We start from the raw sequence: 17585 nt of genomic DNA, 5'->3' as shown, positions 1-17585 counted from the left end.
CTAGAAAATCAAGCCCTTCCTTTCCCACAGTGCAAAGGAGAAGTAACAGTTGGGCTTTGGACACACACAAACCCTATGCAGACATTTGCCTGAAAAATGAGTAAACTGGGGAGAGGACACGAGTGCAGATTCAAGCCCCATCCCCCAGCATCCCAGTGTGCCCAGATGCATTAGAGACCTTCATGCATTTAGTGTGAAGATCAGAAAGAAGGGTTCTGAGTGAATGCGGCTGAATGTATTGACAACCCTATCCGTGACTGGGAACATGGCAGGATTCCTCAGCATGGGGAGCTTTGTAAGTGCATTCCACTGAACAACACTGGGCATGGGACTTGTGTGCATGCCCATGTTCCCTCCATGGGTAGCCCTATTCATGTTGCAGGTGGATGTCTGCATACAGCTACACTGGAGGTGGAATGTATAATTCCATCTGAAGACAAAACAAAAAGCATATGGGACAGAGTCTTTCCCACTCAGCCTCACTGCATAAAATAGGAGGCAGAGGGAAATAATTGAGATACCAGCTACATTGTGGATTTTCATCAAGTAATTAAAAAAAAAAATCCAAAGGAGGCAACTTACAAGCAATTTGTTTTTACATATAACCAAATACATTAAAAGCTCAACAGAAACCTTTCCAGTGTTTCATCTCTCCACCTTTTTCAAATGTCCCTACCTCCTGCTTCCTTTCCTCTCTACCTGGGCAACCCCTCCCCTCCCCAACACATGTCTCCTCCTAAGCAAGTGCCTTCCATTTATTAGTAAAACTTTTCCTTCTCTCCCTGAAATCCCAGCCATATCTTTCAATAGTAAGTACAATAAAATTTCATAATGTCATACAATGGGGAATTGGGAGGAGGACCTAATGAATAAAGGCTTTCTAAAGCACACTGTATCCACAGTGTTTCAGTTTTACTTACAAGGCAACTGTAGGACGAAATGTTTCTGCATAATGGACCTCTATTGGGCAACCATAACTTCCCAGATCATATTTTACTTCCTAGAGGAAAGATGGTTAGTATAGATTTTCTTCTTTTCTTCTATTTGCATCAACAGCTCACTAAAATTAAACGTACAACTCTTACCAAGTCGTTTTTATCTTCTTGGTTCTTGAGATATTTTCTAATGGGAGAAAAAGGACATTCTCAGCTATAATGGAAATTTGTGATTAGTGGTTTGTCCATAGTATTGCAAACTGATGTGGCTTCATATCCTCTGTAAACACTTTCAGATCAAAAGACTAATCAGCAATAGACTGATTATTAATCAGCAATAATAGTATACAGATTTCTCTAGGAACAGCCTTAATTGCATCCCATAGTTGTTCTCTCGTTCCTACCTTTTTTGTTTGCTTTAAAATATTGCTATATTTCTTTCTGTAATTTTAGTGTTATGCTCTGTTTATTTGAAAGCACTAGATCTAAACACCAAACCAAAGTTGTTAGTTGTGGTTCTTGTATATTTAGACTTGAAATGTTTTGTTATGGTTATACAGCCTACTTTGCATTTTGAGCAGCTCAGACAGAAAAATAAAATCTATATGGGAGTAAGATTGAAATCTCAGTAAATAATAATACATGAACTCTACAATGTTAGGGTTTATGTTCTACAAGGATCCACTAGGTGGTGTTCTTTGGCTGTATCAGCTAATTTGCTTTCTGATGTTACATTTCCCCTTAGCAATACTATTTTTAAACCTTTTCCTCCCTCCATCACTTACCCAGTTTAAGTTTTCTCCAATTATGGCTTCTCCTTCTACAAATCTAGTCAAGAAATCTATAGTTTCTTCAAGAAACTTAAGCTGCCCCTTGTTGTTGCTGTTCAGTCGTTCAGTCGTGTCCGACTCTTCGTGACCCAATGGACCATAGCACGCCAGGCCTTCCTGTCCTGCGTTCTCTCCCGGAGCGTGCTCAAGTTCATATTCATTGCATCCGTGATGCTATCTAGCCATCTCATCCTCTGCCGTCCCCTTCTCCTTTTGCCTTCAGTCTTTCCCAGCATCAGGGTCTTTTCCAGGGAGTTTTCTCTTCGCATTAGGTGGCCAAAATATTGGAGCTTCAGCTTCAGTATCTGTCCTTCCAATGAGCAGTCAGGGTTGATTTCCTTTAGGATGGACTGATTTGACCTCCTTGCAGTCCAGGGCACTTGTAAGAGTCTTCTCCAGCACCACAGTTCGAAAGCATCAATTCTTCGGCGCTCAGCCTTCTTTATAGTCCAGCTCTCACAGCCATACATTACTACTGGGAAAACCATAGCTTTGATTAGACGGACCTTTGTCGGCAAGGTGATGTCTCTGCTTCTTACTATGCTGTCTAGGTTTGCCATAGCTTTCCTCCCAAGGAGCAAGCGTCTTTTAATTTCATGGCTACAGTCACCGTCTGCGGTGATCTTGGAGCCCAAGAAAGTAAAATCTGTCACTGCTTCCATTTCTTCCCCTTCTATATGCCAGGAAGTGATAGGGCCAGATGACATGATCTTAGTTTTTTTAATGTTGAGTTTCAAACCATCTTTTGCACTCTCCTCTTTCACCCTCAACAAGAGGCTCTTGAGATCCTCTTCGCTTTCTGCCATTAGGGTGGTATCGTCTGCATATCGGAGGTTGTTGATAATTCTCCCGGCAATCTTAATTCCGACCTCTGATTCATCCAACCCGGCATTTCTCATGATGTACTCTGCATATAAGTTAAATAAGCAGGGTGACAATATGCAGCCTTGTCGTACTCCTTTCCCAATTTTGAACCAATCGGTTGTTCCATCTCTGGTTCTTACTGTTGCTTCTTGACCCTCGTACAGGTTTCTCAGGAGACAGGATTGGGCCTCTTGGGACAGTCCCACAGACCTCAGCCAGGCATGGCATCTCAAAGCCACTGTGCTGACCATAAACTTGGCATTGCAGTTGACTTGGTGCTGGGAGGTATTAATTTGTTGTTCGGAGAGGCACATTGCCTCACCTTAAAAAATCCGGGCCAGGGCTCTTTAGTCCACAGGGAGGTGTTTAAATAGGTGTCCAAGCTTTACCCAAAGGAACAATTGGTAGTGGGACATAGCTGCCTGGTAGTTGGACACCTTGAGACTCAAGGTCGCAGATGAATAAGTTCTGGCCAATAAGTCCAGTCACCACCCCTCCTTATCTACAGGTGACAAATGGAGTCACTGAGCCTTGCTGTGAGAGACTCAGAGTTTGTGCAGGGTGGGTGAAGAGAAAGTCCACATCCTTTTCCTGAATGCAATACATACCTTCCAGCCATGTCAACGTGGAGGCATGGATGAGGGGGCCTTCCATGACTGCTGTATTGTTTGAGAAAGAGCTAGAAAGAATGGTATTGCCACTGGTGTTGATGTCTCAGTATGCACCACATCAAACACTGGATCCTTGATTCTGGTTATAGTTGCTGTGATTCCAACCCCAAAGACTGAACCATGCAAAGAATCTGATCTGAAAATTGACCCACATCTTCCAATGGAGAAGTGGGGTCTTGAATGCCCATAGCCACATCTGGGGATGAAACAGACGGTGCCACTGAAGAGGGAGACATTTAATCAGATCAGTAGTCATCTGTACTGGACAGCAGGAAAGTAGCAGTGAGGGCCAGTTGCTGGCAAAAGGCATCCGTTGATGGTTGTAGTGAGAGAGCTGCCAGCAAGGCAAGTGGTTCCCTAGAGTGCCCGATTGGGCAGCTGGGATAAGGTAGGTTCTCTAGAGAGCCCAATTGGGAGTGGCTGTAGCATAGCCAAAGCCAGAGGAGCCAATTGGACCAGCTGAATTGCTGCAGACACCGATTGTGGTACGGGCACACGCAGAGGTGCTAGAAACAGATTGTCATTAGGAGGTCTTGAGACAGTAGCCAAAGGAGTGAGATAGTACTGATGAGCATACTGTTCATAACACCTTTGGAGAGGCTAACATCCCCATTTTTATTCCTCTTGGCAGGAAGTCTTCCATTCTTGGTGTCTCTTGCAGGGCACATCCCAACCATATTGCCTTTTCCAGTCAGGCAGCAGGGATCTAGGCAGGTACCAGGGTCGCTTGTATAGTCTAGAGCAGTGGTCTTCAAATTTTTTTGATCGTGCACCCTTATCAGTAAAAACCTTTTGAGCATGCACCCCCAATGTATGTATAATTATTTATTTATAAATTGTATACCTGTACTACTGTACTAATATAGTATGTACATTATAAAACATACACAAAAATAGAAATTAAAAAAGGATGAGATAAAGACGAAATAAACAATATTTTTTGAATTTTTGAAATTTTATTTATTAATGGTACAACCTCCTTTTTGCTCTCACTTAATATAATATTTTTTAGTAAGAGCAATGTGATTGAATATGCTTTGTTATTTTTGAAAATCTTGGTTTAACACTGTGATACAGCAATTCGAAGGTCTGGTTCCAAGTTCAGTTTATTTGTATACTTGGTTTTAATGGCTGTCATAGCTGACATAGCTGTCATAGCATGCACTTTCTTTTTGGTTTCATTCTGCTGAAAGAGAATGGGAAGGGTTAATCTCCTTCCTGCTGTCCTTCAGCAGGATGGCAGCTGCTCCGATGCCGGCTTCCTCTGCAGTGCCTGGCAGAGACTGGCGCAGTTGCTCTTGGTGGCTGCAGCAGAGGCAGGCTAGGACTGGAGCACAGAAAGAGAAATGCCATGGAGCTTCCCTCTCGGCTACCATCCCATCCTGCTGCCACCATCATTGCACACAATGGCAGCTCGTCAGGGCAGTGGGAGACTGCTCAGTTATCAGGTGGCTCGTGCACCCTAATGGATCATCTTGTGCACCACTTTGGAGACTGCTGGTCTAGAGGCATGGCCCCTCCGCACTGAGTATCCAGAGAACATGAAGTCTGGAGAGCAAGCATGACAAGGTGAGTGCTATCTGTGCCAAGGAGATGGGTCCTGACCATCATCAACTGATCAAGTCACTGCCTGTGCCAGAGAATTGTCTCTGATTTCATCCTCCAATGTAGAGGCTATTGTGACTGGATCTTGCATTGGTACCATAGCAGCCAAAATCAGTGAATGTAACATTGGCTTTGGAATGGGGAAGTGTATTGAAGTGGTTGATAGCGAGTGTTCCAGTACTGGGTCAGCAGCTTTTGGGGAGGAATAGTAGTAGTTCTTCTTCTGCTCAGAAGAATGTTTTGAAGCGCTGGCCTTTTTTGGCAATTTCTTTGCCAAAGAGAGTATCAGTGACTGCCCAGGTGTGGGTAGGTTATGTTGGCTTGAAGACCATCCAAGTGTGGGTGGGTCAGTTTGGCTCATTGAGCACCAAGCTGTGGGTAGATCAACTTTGCTCAAAGTAAGAGCTCGACTAGGGGTGAGGCAGATCCTGACACTAGTACAGGCTACGGCAAAGTAGGTGGACCCTCAGAAGGGTTAGCTGAAGACTGATCCATAGGCTTTTTTTTGTTATTTCCACCATCTCAAGTGCCTTTTTCCACAACATGGCTTGAAGCCAGTCAGATCAATTTGCTTCATGAAGGCCTGACAGTGTGTATAGGCATCCACCTTATATCCTTCTCTGAGAAAGAAAAGACAGCAAGTGGCAATGTATTGCTACAGCAGTCATACTTTCGAAATGGCACTCGGAGGGCCATAAGCCTGAGGGTGAGAAGATGATTACAAAGATCATGAAAGATCAGACTGAAGAAAATAATAACAAAAGATAATAGACAGAAAAATGACAGAAGGGAGAAAAGAACCTCAGCAGTTCAGAGTTTTAGCTCACTGAATGGAGCGCAGGACAGGAAGGCCTGGCGTGCTATGGTCCATGGGGTCACGAAGAGTCGGACACGACTGAACGACTGAACAACAACAACAACAACAACAACAACAATGGAGAGAAGTTCCCAAATGAAGCTACCACAATGGTGGTCAAAAGAGAACTGAGGGAATAGGTGGGAACCCACCAGGAATATGCACACTGGGATGGTGGGGCAGGCTTTCCACCAAAATTCCTCAGCTATAGAAGTTTCCCGAATGGGCTCTGCACAGGCCCAGAGCCCATATGTATGATGCATAGAGACCACAAAGAAGAATGTGCAGTTCTGCACTACTATATACTGTCAAGCATGGCATGCTGCATTCATGATGCTGCATGAGGGAAAACAAACCTTTGCATTTAGCAATAGCCTTTCTCAGTCTGGTGCCCTCCAGATGTTTTGGACCCCTCAACTCCCATGAACCCAGGCAGCATGACCAATGGTCAGGGATGGTGGGTGTTGTAGTCCAAAACATCTAGAGGGCACCAGGATGGGGAAGGCTGCCCTAAAGGATATATACACATAGACTTCTGGCTGGATTGGTTTCCTTTACCCCACTGCACTGCAGAAAAGATGGATGATATCAACTCTGACAGCGCTGATTGTCTATTTAACTTACACATGTGTGTGTGGTTCTAATCACTCTCTAGCTCTCATTCTCTCTGTCTCTTGCACACACCCCACCCCGATCATCGTTCTCAAAGCTGATCAGCACTCTCACTGCTGAGTTACCCTATAGTTGAAGCTCTTAGGACGACATACATAATAAAAACAAATACAATAAAAATTATAAAACACATAACAAAGAATTTAAAATAATTTAAAAGCAACAACAATGCAAAGTAAGTTTAATTTTAAAAGGAAGCAGCTAAAACATGGAAAAGGATAATTGAAAAGGCCTGCTCACAAGTAACTACCCACTCACTGAACCTCCGTATGCGGGGCACCCAGAGCAGGGCCTCAGATGAAGATTTCAGGGCATGGGCAGGTGCCTACAGGAAGAGGTGGTTCTTCAGATACTGTGATCCCAAACTATGAAGGGCTTTATAGGGTAACACCAACACTTTGAATCAGTGTTAGCAATGCTCATGCAGCCCGTTGCTATAGCCAAAACTCTCAGGATCAAATAAAACGATCTACATTTCTACTCACTCCGTCTGCACCTGCTATACATTTCTTACCGAGGTATAGTGAAGGTAAAATCCTCACATTTTAAAGGTTTCCTGTGATCAAATAGAGAAATGTACTTATAAAAGGTTTTAAAATAGGATTATCTGAAAATAACTAAGATGTTGAATAGGAATTCCCCAACACCACCTTTTGGAACTGTTCCTCGAGGAAGTACTGGAACCACTGTAACACCGAGTCCCATCCCAGCCCGATGGCCCAGGGGGATACAATGGTCAATTGTTACAAAAGCTGCTGAGAGGTCCAGCAGAACCAACAGGGATGCACTCCTTCTGTCCAGGTGCTGGCAAATATCATCTATCAAGATTACCAACACTGTTTCTGTTCTAAAACCAGGCATGTATCCAGATTTAAATGGATCTAGATAATCCATATCATCCAGAAGAATTTCGAGTTGAGAGGTTATCATGTGTTTGAGCACCTTGCCTCAAAATGGAACACTGGAGACTGGCTGGAAATACTTCAATACAACGAAACTGAGAGTTTTTTAAATAAAGGTCTCACCACTGCCCATTTTAAACCTGCTGGTAGCACATCTTCCCACAAGAAGGCATTCACTACTCTCACAATCCACTCGGCTTGTCCCTCTGGCAGCTTTTCTTGGCCAGGAAGGGCAAGGGGCAAGTATGCAAGTGGTCAGCCTCACTTCTCCAAGAATTCTGCCCACTCCATCATGCTGCCAAAGGTACATCAACTGGATCTGCCCTTACTGTAGTACTGAAGTCAGAATGGATACAAGCAACTTTATCCACAACGTGTCTAGCAAATTGGTTGCAGTGGGCAGTCCTCCCTACAACTCAAGGGCCAATATGTAACAATCCTTTGTCTACTCAGAAAAAATGTCACGGGACAACTCTGAGCAGATGCTTTCACTTTCCAACTGCTCAGCACCTCTGTCTGCAGGGCCTATGGCTCCTACAGGCAGAGCTATAACCATGACAATAGTTGTCAATTCAAACATCACAGCTCATTGATAGGATGGAAGATTTATATTAACCCAGTTGACTGGCTGAGATCAGCCCCTGTCCTAGAAGCTGCTGCCAGAATTAGAGCTGGAGGTACTGGCTCTGTGCACAGCCTCCTTCTGTAGTGAGCCACAAGGGTACAGATTGTACTATCCTTCAGGAAAGGGTCCTAGGCACTGGTATGATTCTACCCACTCAGGTTGGCAATTGGCTCTTTTAATCAGGAAGAGCATAACTCTTCTGAATTTTAGTGTGTTGTGTTCCCTGGCTCTTAGTCCTAACTTGGCATTCTGGCTGTTACAACTGGCATGGCTCTTAGGCTCCCATGGCTCAGCCTTGATATAGAAATTTTAGGTTTAGCCACATAACTAGTTCTACCCAACCCAGGTGCCAAGGTCAGTTCCATACACATTGAGTTATATTGTGTTGTCATCCTTAGGATGGTCAGCAGTGGGGAGAGAGCAATGGGGTGGATGGCAGGGCAGCTAATGGTAGGCAGAGGGTTACAGTAGGTGGTGCCAAGTAGATCATAAGTTCAAAGTAGATGGTGGTGGTGGTAGGTGTTTCTGACCCATGCCAGAACACAAAGCACATCTCTGAACTCATATTTGCCTGCTATAGCAGCAGCCCATTGCACAGAAAGGGCAAACTGAGGCATGCAAGTTAACTACAATTCTAAGAACCAAGTGAAAAAAAATTTGGAGACAGGTGTTTCTGACTCATACTACAACACCAAAACATTCCTTTGAATCAACATTTCTCTGCCTCACAGTGGGAACCCATTGCATAGAAATCCAAGTTAACTTTAAGATCATGAGTACAAAGCAAAAGGGGTTTTGGGGGTGGGGGGTTGTAACTCTGACCCATACATAAAGTGGTCCTTTGAGCCTACATGTGTCTGCTCTACCAACAACCCATAGCACAGAAAAGGAAAACTGAGGCACGCAAGATCTTGAGTGCAAAGCAAGGTTAGGGGTGCGGTCTCTGACCCATACAACAATACAAAAGCACTCCTTTGAACCCATATTTCTCTGCTGCATAGCAGGAACCCTTTGCACAGAAAGGGCAAGCTGAGGCATGCAAGTTAACAAGATAATTCTATTGTGTTAGTATTTATATTACCTTTTCTTTTTGTTAAATGATATAAAAGGAGTAAGGAAAATCTAATTTACCCTATAATAACCAGTACTTTTTCTGGAGGGCAACCAACTCGAATGTGAGTGAGCTAGAAAAAAACAACAACCACATTTAGAACATATAGATTCATCTACACAACTATAACAATACCTACTCAGAGTAGAGTTGTCATATAGCCAGGTTTTGCCTTTTAGCTATACCACCAGCTGCCTCATTGGCTGGCTCAGATTCACAGCTTTCATAAAGAAGAAGATTTCTATAAAACTAGAGATATGCAAGTGTCATGGCTCAGGACTAGGAGTCCTTGGAGAGTGAAACCTCCAGCAAAAGTTTTTTTGTTTTTGCCGCCATCCAGAACATCCGCCCCAGGTAAGTCTCATCCCAGGGGGGATCCGCGGGGGGTGGGGGGGGGTGGCAGGCCATTCTGCGATGGATTTCGGGGGGCCGAATGCACTGGCATTCGGCCTCACCGAGATCCATCGCGGAATTCTCTGACATCCCTAGAGGCAGGCAGGCCAACTTATCATCTTATTGGCCCTGCCTGGGACTGTGTTTGCTGCCAGAGAGGAGAAGCCACCCCACTGGCTGGAGGTGGAGAGGGAAAGAAAAAACCTCTCCTGGCTAATTACAGCTGATTCAAGCCAGCTGGGCTTGAGTTCCCCTGAAGCACTCTTATCAGCACAGCACTGATGCGGGGCGGCAGCGCTTTGGTGGCAGCACTGCCAAAGATGGGGCACCCCTTTGGGGAAGCCACTTCGGGGGGAGCCGCAATGGCAAGGGCCACCTCCCTAAAACTGGGTTGACTGGTTTTGCAGCTTTTATGTGTGGGGGTTGGTTGCTCGCTTAGGATCCTGTTATGTGCTTGGGAGAGAGGGCATATGGCCAAGTCGGGGTACTTGAGGGGGCCCCGATTAGTGTGGTTATGGGTCAAGGGAGATAGGGCTAGCCAGGTCAGGGGAACACAGCCCACAGTTAATGGCTGTGCCGTGTTCTGGCGTTCCCTCCAGCCTCAGGCATGGTGGTTGCCCTATCAGCCAACCCTCGGGCCTCCGGATGCTGCTGTTAATCTGATGCGGCAGATTGGTTCAGAATAAGACCTCTATCATCCATTATTTAATAGTAGATGAGGCAGCCAATCTGGCATGCATAACTGAGACCTGGGTGCGTGAGCAGGAGTAGTTAGTCTCTCCCAGCTCTGCCCACTGGGGTATTTGGTTCAGCATCAGGGAAGACCTGAAGGCCAGGGAGGGGGGGGGGATTGCTGTGGTCTATAGGAGTTCCATCTCCCTCTGCAGGCTCCCTGTCCATGTGACTACTGGTCTGGAGTGTTTGCACCTTGCGTTGGGCCAGCGGGACAGATTGGAGACTCTGCTGGTATACCACCCACCCTGCTGCTCAACAGACTCCCTCTCTGAGCTGACGGAGGTGGTCTCAGGTGCGCTGTTGCGATTCCCCAGGCTGTTGGTTCTGGGGGATGTCAACATTCACACTGAGGACACCTTGCCTGGGGCGGCTCAGGATTTCATGGCCTCCATAACGACCATGGGCCTGTCCCAACATGTCATCGGCTCAACGCATGTAGTGGGGCATACTCTAGACTTGGTTTTCTCAACTGGACATGGAGATGATGGTCTGAAAGTGGGGGACTTTGCATCAGTCCCCTTGTCATGGTCAGATCATTACCTGCTGAGGTTTAGACTTACAGCAGCTTTTCCCCTCTGCAAGGGTGGAGGACCTATTAAAATGGTCCGCCCCCAGAGCCTAATGGATCTGGATGGTTTCCAGAGGACTCTGGGGAGGTTCCTGGGTGATATGGCGGGCTCTCCTGTTGAAACTATGGTTGATCTGTGGAACACAGAAATGACCCAGGCGATTGACATGATTGCTGCTGAGCGACCACTCCTGAGTAGAGCTCGTACTGCTCCGTGGTATACCACAGAGCTGAGAGCAGTGAAACAAAATAGGAGACAGCTTGAGTACAGATGGAGAAGAACTCCTAGTGGATGCAATCGAATGCTGGTATGTGCCTATAGTAAAGTATATTCAGGGGCAGTAAGGGCGGCAAAAAAACATCATTTTGCTGCCTGTATTGAATCTTCTGTCTGCCACCCAACACAGCTGTTCAGAGTTGTCTGGGGGCTATTACGTGCCAGCCCCAAGGACACTGTAGACCCCTCTGAGGCCCACTGTAATGCATTTGCTAGGCACTTCCAGGATAAGATCTCTTGCATCTGCCGGGACTTAGACTCCAGTGTTATAGCAGTAGAATCTGGTTAGGTATCCAGAACACAGCCTTGTCCTGTTCTTCTGGATGAGTTTCAGTTGGTACAGCTCAAGGACGTTGACAAAGTGCTTGGACAGGTTTGCGCAACCACTTCCATACTGGATCCTTACCCCTCTTGGCTTATAAAATCTGACAGGGAAGGAACAACTGGCTGGGCTAGGGAGGTGATTAATGCCTCCTTGCAAGAGGGAGTGATCCCGGGCCACCTCAAAGAGGCGGTAGTGAGACCACTCCTGAAAAAACTGTCCCTGGACATGGAAAATCTTAGTAATTTTAGGCCAGTGGCAAATGTTCCTTTCCTGGGCAAGGTTCCTGAGCGGGTGGTTGCCAACCAGCTCCAGACACTCTTGGATAAGACCAATTAACTAGATCCATTTCAGTTGGGGTTCAGGCAGAGTTTTGGCATGGAAACAGCCTTGGTCGCCCTGTATGGTGACCTATCTCAGGACAGAGACAGGGGGAGTGTGACCTTGTTGATTCTTCTTGACCACTTGGTGGTTTTCGATACCATCGACCATGGTATCCTTCTGGGACAATTATCTGAGCTGGGAGTGGGAGGCACTGCATTGCAGTGGTTTCTTTCCTACTTGGAGGGTCAGCTCCAGAAGGTGGTGCTTGGGGAATGCTGCTCGGCCCCGTGGATTCTCCAACATGGGGTTCCACAGGAGTCACTTTTGTCCCCCATGCTGTTCAACATCTACATGAAACCGTTGAGTGCGGTCATCTGGAGTTTTGGAGTGCGTTGTCATCAGTATGCTGATGACACGCAGCTCTATTTCTTGTTTTCATCTTCTCCAGGTGAGGCTGTGGATGTGCTGAAGAAAAATGTCTCCCTACCCACATTCTTCACACCATACATAATTTTGTACACCTCTGTTAGGTCTCCCCTTACCCTCCTTTTTTTCCCAAGCTACACAATCCCAGCTGTTGTAACCTTCTCTCATAGCGGAGATGCTCTAGCCCCTTGATGATTTTAGTTGTCCTTTTCTGCACTTTTTCCAGCTCTACATTACCTTTTTTTAGGTGTGGTGACCAGAACTGTATGCAGTATTCCAAGTGTGGTAGCACCATAGGGGCAGTATGATATTGGCAGTTTTATTCTCAATTCCTTTGCTAATTACGCCTAACATGGAGTTTGCCTTTTTTACAGCAGCTGCATACTCTTGATATTTTCATCAAGCTGTCCACCACAACCTCAAGGTCTCTTTCTTGGTTGGTCACCACTAGCTCAGATCCTATCAGGTTATACCTGAAGTTGGGATTTTTTTGCCCGAACGTGCCTCACTTCACACTTCCTCACATTGAACTGCATTTGCCATTTAGATGCCTGTTCTCCCAGTTTGGAGAGATCCTTTTGGAGCTCTTCATAATCTCTTTTTGTTTTAACCACCCTAAATAATTTGGTGTCATCCGCAAACTTGGCCACTTCACTGCTCACTCTTAATTCCAGATCATTTATAAACAGGTTGAAAAGCATTGCTCCTAATACAGATCCCTGTGGGACCCCACTATTTCCTTCTGTTAGGAGAACTTACCATTTATTCCTACTTTCTGCTTTCTGTTCTTTAGCCAGTTACTGATCTATAAGAGGGCCCCTCCTCTTATTCCATGACTGCTAAGTTTGCTCAGGAGTCTGTGGTGAGGGACTTTGTCAGAAGCCTTTTGGAAGTCCAAGTAAACAATGTCTATCGGATCACCCCTGTCTAGTTGTTTACTGACACTCTCAAAGAACTCAGAAAGGTTAGTGAGACAGGACTTACCTTTTCAGAAACTGTGTTGATCCTTTTCCAGCAGTGCTTGTCCTTCTATATGCTTATTAATTTTATAATACTTTCAAGCAATTTACCTGGTACAGATGTTAAGGTAACTGGCCTGTAATTTCCCAGTTCCTCCCTGGATCCTTTTTGAAAATTAGTGTTACATTGGCCATCTTCCAGTCCTCTGGTATAGAGGCTGATCTAAAGGGACATGTTGCATATTTTGGTTAGATAATCAGCAACTTCATGTTTGAGTTGTCTGAGAACTCTAGGATGGATACCATCTGGGCCTGGTGATTCATTTGCTTTCAATTTATCAATATGGTTGAGAACTTCATCTTTTGTCACCACTATTTTCCTCAGTTCCTCAGACTCCCTTCCTGAAAACATCAGTTCAGGCACAGATATCTGTCCTATATCTTCTGCAGTGAAGACGGATGAAAAGAATCCATTCAGCTTCTCTGCAGTCTCCTTGTCCTCCTTCAGTACTCCTTGAACTCCATTGTCATCCAGTGGTCCATCTGCCCCCCTAGCTGGTTTTCTGCTTCTGATATAGTTAAAGAATTCTTGATTGTTGGCCTTGATGATGTTAGCGATATGCTCTTCAAAATGCTTTTTTGCATCTCTTATTGTCTGCTTGTATCGCCTTTGTGCAAGCTTGTGCTCCCTTTTGTTTTCCTCACTTGGGCAAGACTTCCATTTTCTGAAAGAAGCTATCTTTTCTCTAATAGCTCCCTTAACGCTGCTCGTTAACCATGCCAGCGACCTCTTGGATTTGGTGCTACCTTTCCTAACCTGTGGTATACATTTTAGCTGAGCTTCTATTATTGTGGTTTTGAGTAATCTCCAAGCATTTTGAAGATGTTTAATCCTCTTGACTCCCCCTTTTAACTTCCTTTTCACCAGTTCCCTCATTTTAGAGAAGCTTCCCTTTTGAAGTTAAATGTGACTGTGTTGGACTTCCTGGGCAATTTCCCACTTAAGTATATATTGAATCTGACAGCACTGTGGTCACTGTTTACAATTGGTTCAACAACATTTACATCTCGTACTAGGTCCTGGGTGACACCATTTAGGATTAAATCTAGGGTTGCCTCCCTTCTAGTTGTTTCCCTGACCAAATGTTCTAGGGCACAATTATTTAGGGCATCGAGAAATTTAACCTCTTCGTCGTGACTGGAACATGCATTTATCCAGTCAATGTGGGGGTAACTGAAGTTGCCCGTTATTACAACACTTCCTTGTTTGGAGGCCTCCTTGATTTTGTTTTCTATCTCAAGGTCACTCTGAGCATTCTGGTCTAGGGGATGATAGCACATTCCTAGCACTAAATTAGTTTTGAAGTCTGGTATTGTTACCCACAGCACTTTTGTGGAAGAGCCTACCCCTTTCAGGTGTTCTAGTCTGCTTGACACGATGCCCTCTTTGACATACAGGGCAACACCTCCCACAGTACATCCTTCCCTGTCCTTTCTGTACAATTTATATCCAGAGATGACCGTATCCCACTGGTTCTCTCTGTTCTACCAGGTTTCTGAAATGCCCACTATATCCAGGTTTTCCTTTAAAATCAAACACTCCAGCTCTCCCGTTTTCACTTGGAGGCTTCTAGCATTTGCACAGAAACACCTATACATGGTGTCCCTCCTTAGATGCCTCTGGCGTGTGCATCTTTTTCTATGGGACTTTGGCCCCTTTGATTGGCTATTATATTCTACCATGTACTCCTGGGCTATTTCCTCCCCTTCTACATTTGGGCCATCAAAAACATTTTAATCTTCATCCTTTTGGGATGATTTAACCTGAACTGGATGCTTCCCAGCTCCTGTCGGCTTTCCCCCAGGGTTTAGTTTAAAGGCTGCTCTGCCACCCTTTTTATGTTTATTGCCAGCAGTCTGGTTCCATTTTGGTTCAAGTGGAGTCCATCCCTCTTGTACAGGCCTGGCTTGTCCCAAAATGTTCCCCAGTGCCTAAGAAATCTGAACTCCTCCTCCCTGCACCTCCATCTCATCCACACATTGAGACTCTTCAGCTTTGCCTGTTTAGCTGGCCCTGCGTGTGGAACAGGTAGCATTTCAGAGAAAGCCACCTTAGTGGTCCTAGATTTCAACCTCCTACCTAGCAACCTAAATTTGTCTTCCAGGACCTCACAACTACATTTTCCCACATTGTTGGTACCAACATGGACCACGACCACTGACTCCACCCCAGCACTGTCTACTAGGCTACCCAGATGGCACGTGATATCCGCAACCTTCACACCAGGCAGGCAATACACCATGCAGTCTAGATGCCAATCACAAACCCAGCTGTCTATGTGTCTAATGATCGAATCTCCCACTACCACAAGCCCCCCTTTCCCTGGAGGCACATCATTGGTGCGAGAGGATATTTGCTTGTCTTCTGAGGAATGGGTCCCTTCTAAGGGATCATTTCCTTCTTCCTCAGAATGAAGCCCTCCTTCCGAGACCTGCATTATCTGTGACAGCAAAGGAGCTGTCACCTTAGGAATGGGACACAACTATTGGGTCCCTGAAGGTCTCATCCACCAACCTCTCTGCCTCTCTTCGCTTCTCCAGGTCAGCAACCTTGGCTTCAAGGTTTGTTCCCTGACAGCCAGGAGCTCATTACACTGAGCACACACCCATGACTTCTGTCCAGCAGGCAGATAGTCATACATGTGGCGCTCAGTGCAATACACTGGATAGTCTCCACACCCCTGCTGGCTTCCTACCTTCATGTCTGGTTTTTATTTGGGTGTGTTTTACTTGGAAAACGTAGTTGTTACTACCAGGAAGTGGAGAATGTAATTATACAGTTACTTGCTGTGAGCAGGGAGGAGAGAGCCAACTGCCCTGGCTCCCTTGCCTTGTTGCTAAACTCGCGCAGGTTCTTCACTCGTTTGCTGATGCTTTGTCACAGGCTGAGACACTTCATCACCTGGGCTCCTCACACTCAGAGATCTGGCTCCCTCACAAGTTTGCCTCCTTATACAGATAGGCCCAACTTCTGCTGCAGTGAATCTGATTGGAGGGCCTCATGTGAAAAGAAGGGAGGCTGTGTGTGAACTCCTGATCAGCACTAGCTTTCAGTGGATGGGAATGTAGGTCAGTTGCCCCCCTGCCCCAAATGGTGATTCCTATTTAGGAAGGAGGACTATTAACAATAGTGAATGGCAGACCTATCGAGAGGAGATCCTCTATCCAGTGGGATTGTTGGATAAGACAGCAGACAAAGGGTAGGTGATTTGGGAAAGCTGTGGCTTGCAAGGTCTGGATCCTTTTTCTGTGTGTTTTTTAAAACTTAAATGATATGCTGAACTCTTAAACTGGTATTATTTAATGAACTGCTCTTTAAGGCCTAATGCCTGAGCCTAAACTGAGCCCAAACGGAAGCTAGCCCTTTTCTGTCTTTTTTCTGGTGAGTTTGGTATAATGATATCTGGTTACTCTTTTTACAGTAGGTTTTGAATCCAATTTCTTTCTTGGGGATTACCCAGGCCATTCACATTAAAGGATAATACCTTAATATCTGACATTTATTTTATTTTAGTTTTTTCATAAGAAGACTGTGCAGTTCAAAATATTGTGTCTGCTTATCACTGTATTATGAACCAGTAGGATTTATCCCATGAAATCATTAATAAGAACAAAAACTATTATTCATAACACCACAACATAACCCAATATCCAACTTTTCACTGCGCACGAGCTCTTGCTTGGAGGCTCCTGCGTTCTGGGAGTTTTTTCCTGAGCTGCTGTAGGGGAAGAAAACAGGGTGGTAGGGCAATTTCCAAAGAACCTTTGCCCCACTCATTATTGTAGGTTTACGTTTCTCTTATAATAACATATATCAAAGTATTACTAATGCTAAGAGTAAGAGAGCCTGTTATTATCAGTCAGTCCAGAGGGAATGCCAGCTTACAGCTTCAGACCTTGTTTTGATCATTCTGAAAGTCTTGTGTTGATCACGGTCTTCCACTTGCTTCATTTGCTTGTGGTGGAGGTGTTTGTAGCAGTCCTGGGTCCCTGTTTCTTGTTTGGTTGCTCCCATTTCTGGGTTTTAGGGTGAGAAGCTGTTGCCTCTATAGTTGGTTGATCTTGTGGATGTTGAACTTTTGGCTCCAAATGAAAAGCTAGCATAAAGCAATCTGCTGAGTATATGTTTCCTTCCTTGTGTACTATAATTTCCACTGGGTGCCCCCATCTGTATCTGATTCCAGCCTTGCAAAGTTGATCAGTGCAATACCGGAGGATTCTGCAAAGTCTTCTTTTCTGCAAAGTCTCCAGACAGAGAATTTGGAATACCTGGAACTGTGTTCCTTCATATTCTATTTTCCCTTTAAGTGTAGGTGGGCTATATCACGGGGGCTTGCCCTCATGGTGGTTTTGCAAATAAGGCCCTGTGCTCCCTGTCTATATCAGTTTGCACAAAGACCAAACTCGGGAAGATTATTTCTCAACTGACTGGCTCAAAACAATGTAATAT

General features: G+C 45.2%; 1 protein-coding gene across 1 annotated transcript in view; it reads right to left on the bottom strand.

Annotated features, from left to right (window-relative positions):
• The window catches only part of LOC146359857 (cation channel sperm-associated auxiliary subunit epsilon-like), a 207030-nt gene that overhangs the window by 28781 nt on the left and 160664 nt on the right, over positions 1-17585 (bottom strand). The window contains exons 14-17 of the mRNA XM_084828255.1: positions 9092-9144; positions 6948-6989; positions 1086-1122; positions 921-1000 (exon numbers count right to left, since the gene is read on the bottom strand). Coding sequence (XP_084684381.1) covers positions 921-1000; positions 1086-1122; positions 6948-6989; positions 9092-9144 — 212 coding nt within the window. The remainder of the gene's footprint in view (positions 1-920; positions 1001-1085; positions 1123-6947; positions 6990-9091; positions 9145-17585) is intronic.

This window comes from Heloderma suspectum, chromosome 1, assembly GCF_057233095.1.
Source record: "Heloderma suspectum isolate Gila_16-S chromosome 1, 16-S_ref, whole genome shotgun sequence".
In the NCBI taxonomy this organism is placed as follows: domain Eukaryota; kingdom Metazoa; phylum Chordata; class Lepidosauria; order Squamata; family Helodermatidae; genus Heloderma; species Heloderma suspectum.
Note: the sequence above shows the minus strand (reverse complement) of the source record. Positions and strands in the feature narration are given on the sequence as shown.